The 3,568-nt window shown below is 45.3% G+C and overlaps 1 protein-coding gene across 1 annotated transcript in view; it reads left to right on the forward strand.

The window, feature by feature from the left end:
- The first annotated feature begins 260 nt into the window (after window positions 1-260).
- Window positions 261-3,568, forward strand: part of ZNF157 (zinc finger protein 157) — an 18,649-nt gene continuing 15,341 nt past the window's right edge. The window contains exon 1 of the mRNA XM_023519059.1: window positions 261-394. Coding sequence (XP_023374827.1) covers window positions 323-394 — 72 coding nt within the window. The 5' untranslated portion in view covers window positions 261-322. The remainder of the gene's footprint in view (window positions 395-3,568) is intronic.

A 3,568-nucleotide genomic window follows, 5' to 3' on the forward strand; every position in this document is an offset into this window, starting at 1 on the left:
TTGCTGTAAGCTATGATACCATGACACTCTAGCCTGGGGCAACAGAGTGAGACTCTGAGGTTTAAAAAAGAAGTGCTCATTAATTTGATCCCAAATATCATGTGATCGTTTCCATTACCCCCTTGACTAATACTAAGAGTAAAGGTTGCTATAACTTTGTGGGATGAATGTGGAATGACACTGATGACATGGATACTGTTTTTTTCAGGATTTCTTGGTGTTTCTGTGGAGCCAGTGAACCTTACCCCTTACTGGGCTGCAGGATCCTTTGCATACAGATACCCCTCCAGCTTTGGAAGGTGGGCTGAGGCCCAGGGTGAACATGCCAGCTAATGGAAAATCACCCCAGAGATTCTCTGCCCTGATTCCAGGAAATTCTGGCAGATCATTTCAGGTAAGGAGGAAGAGCCTATTTTTTAAAAAAAATTTTTTTAGTTTCAGACAATTGTAGATTCAAATTCAATGTATGGTTTACCTAGTTTTCCCCAAAGGTAGAATCTTAATAAACCTTGGTACCAGGCCACAACCAGGAAATTCACATACAGAACATTTCTCTCACTGCAAGGATCGCTCGTGTCATTCACACTCCTCCATTCCTTCCTTAACCCTAGGCAAGCACTAAGTTGTTCTCCAGTACTATAATTTTGTCATTTCAAAAGTGTTGTATAAATAGAATCATAAACATCTTTGGGGACTGGTTTTTTAAATTCAGCATAATTCTCTGGAGATATCAATCCAGGTAGTTAGTGGTCCATCAAGTAGTTCCTTCCTGCTTCGGCTGAGTAGTAGTCCATGGTGTGGATGTACCACAATTTAACCTGCACTAATTGAAGGACATCTCAGTTTTTTCTAGAGTTTGGTTATTATAAATAAAGATGATATGGTTATCTGTAGGTAGCACTTTTTCTAGGATGAGTTCTTGAACTTAATTGTCTGACCTCATACAATTCCTAAAATCCTTAGATTCTCAAAAGTACAGCCATAAATGTCTTTAAGTTTTTATTTACTTTTTTTTTTTTTTGAGGCAGAGTCTCTGTCCCTCGGTAGAGTGCTATGGCATCATAGCTCACAGCAACCTCAAACTCCTGGGCTCAAACGATTCTCTTTCCTCAGCCTCCCAAGTAGCTGGGACTACAGGTGACGCCACTATGCCAGGCTGTTATTAGAGATGAGGTCTCGCTCTTCCTCAGGCTGGTCTCAAACCTGTGAGCTCAGGCAATCCACCTGCTCGGCCTCCCAAGTACTGGGATAATAGGCGTGAGCCTCTGCACCCAGCCCTATAAATGTCTTTCTGTATGTGAATGACTTGCTGGCTGTAGCTTCAGGATGGGACTGTTGACCTGAAAGAAGGAGGCATGATTAGAAGATTGGGACTTTCAGCCCATCCCTCAACCTCAGGGGAGGGGAGAGGGGACTGAAGGTTAAATTGACCACCAGTGGCCAAAGATTTCATCAATCATGCCTACATAAGGAAGCTTCCATAAAAACCCAAAAGACCAGAGTTCAGAGAGCTTTCCAGATGGCTGAACAGGTAGGGATTCCTGAGTGGTGGCACACCTGGAGAGGGCATGGAAGCTCCACGCCCCTTCCCAGGTGCCTCCCCTAGTGTATTTCTTCATCTAGCTGTTCATTTGTGTTCTTTTTTTTTTTTTGAGACGGAGCCTCAAGCTGTCCCCCTGGGTAGAGTGCCATGACATCACGCTCACAGCAACCTCCAACTCCTGGACTCAAGCAAGTCTCCTGCCTCAGCCTCCCAAGTAACTGGGACCACAGGCGCCCGCCACAACGCCCGGCCATTTTTTTTTTCTTTTTGGTTGCAGCCATCATTGTTGTTTGGCGGGCCCGGGCTGGGGATTCGAACCCACCACCTTAGGTGTATGTGGCTGGCGCCTTAGCCGCTTGAGCCACAGGCGCCGAGCCCATTTGTGTTCTTTAAAATATCCTTTCTAATGAACCCGTGAACATAAGTCAGTGTTTGTTTTCTTGAGTTCTGTGAGTCACTCTAGCGAATTAATCAAACTTGAGGAGGGGTTTGTGGGAATTCTGGTTTATAGCTGGTCCATCAGAAGTTCCAGAGGCCTGGAACTTGCGTCTGAAGTGGGGACAGTCTTGGGGACTGAGACCTCACCCTGTAGGACCCCATGAGATGAGGTCTCGCTCTTGCTCAGGCTGGTCTCCAGGCAGATGTGTCAGAATGGAATGGAATTAGAGGAAACCTGGCTGTTGTCTGCCGCGGAAGTGATTGCTTTCTGGATATGTGGGAAAATCCCTCACCCATCTACTGTCCTACGTTGGTTGTGAGAGCATAGTAGGAAAAACTGAGACTGCTTTTCTACTCTACACAATGGGGATAATGCATATGAGTGCAGTTGCTGGATTGTATGCTAAATGCATTTAGAACAGAATTAATAGACTTAATGTTTTTTTTTTCTGAGACAGAGTCTCACTCTGTCACCCTCGGTAGAGTGCCATGGCATTATCATAGCTCACAGCAACCTCAAACTTTTGGGCTCATGAGATCCTCTTGCCTCAGCCTCCCAAGTAGCTGGGATTACAGGTGCCTGCCACTATGCCCACCTACTTTTTCTGTTTTTAGTAGACATGTGGTCTCACTTTTGCTCAGAACTCCTGAGCTCAAGTAATCCACCCACCTCAGCCTCCCAGAGCCCTAAGAGTACAGGCATGAGCCACCCTGCCTGTCTTGATTTTCCTCATGTACATCTTACACATTTTTTGTTAGATTTATGTATAAATATTTTGTTTTGCTGATGCCAAGGTTGATGGTATTGAGTTTTTCTTTTCAAATACCATTTGTTCATTGCTGGTATATAGGAAAACAATTGACTTTTGTTTATTAGTCTTGTATCCTGCAGCCTTACTATAATCAGTTAATAGTTTAATAGTGTCAAGACCTTTCCACTTTAATGGATTATGAGAGTAACTAATTTAAGTACAGTATGCAACAGACTGGAAGAGCATGTTTGGGTTGATACAGGACCCACAGCTTACCATAGAACAATCACAGGTGGCCATACCTGATCCAGAAACACAAGAACACAAGAAGTTATTCGTGAGGGTAGAACCACTGTAAAGTATGTTTACCTTGAGTATGGTATTGTCTGACTCCCCCTATAAATGCCAAATGGAGCACTCCAGATGAAGCAACTCATGCTTAATTGAAACTACCATTATACACTGATGAAGGGGCACAAGGCAAGGACTAGAGTAAGGGCTGGGCAAGGTGGCTCACGCCTATAATCCTAGCACTCTGGGAAGCCAAGGCAAGTGGATTTCCTGAGTTCAGGAGTTCGAGACCAGCCTGAGTAAGAGTGAGACCAGGTCTCTACCAAAAATAGGGAAACTAGCCAGGCACTGTGGCAGGTGCCTGCAGTCCCAGCTGCTCCGGAGGCTGAGGCAAGAGGATCACTTGAGCCCAAGAGTTTGAGGTTGGCTCGGCGCCTGTGGCTCAAGCGGCTAGGGTGCCAGCCACATACACCTAAGATGGCGGGTTCGAATCCCCAGCCCGGGCCTGCCAAACAACAATGATGGCTGCAACCAAAAAATGGCC

The sequence above is a fragment of the Otolemur garnettii genome, unplaced genomic scaffold (assembly GCF_000181295.1).
Source record: "Otolemur garnettii isolate 467f Iridium unplaced genomic scaffold, OtoGar3 scaffold00153, whole genome shotgun sequence".
Taxonomy (NCBI): domain Eukaryota; kingdom Metazoa; phylum Chordata; class Mammalia; order Primates; family Galagidae; genus Otolemur; species Otolemur garnettii.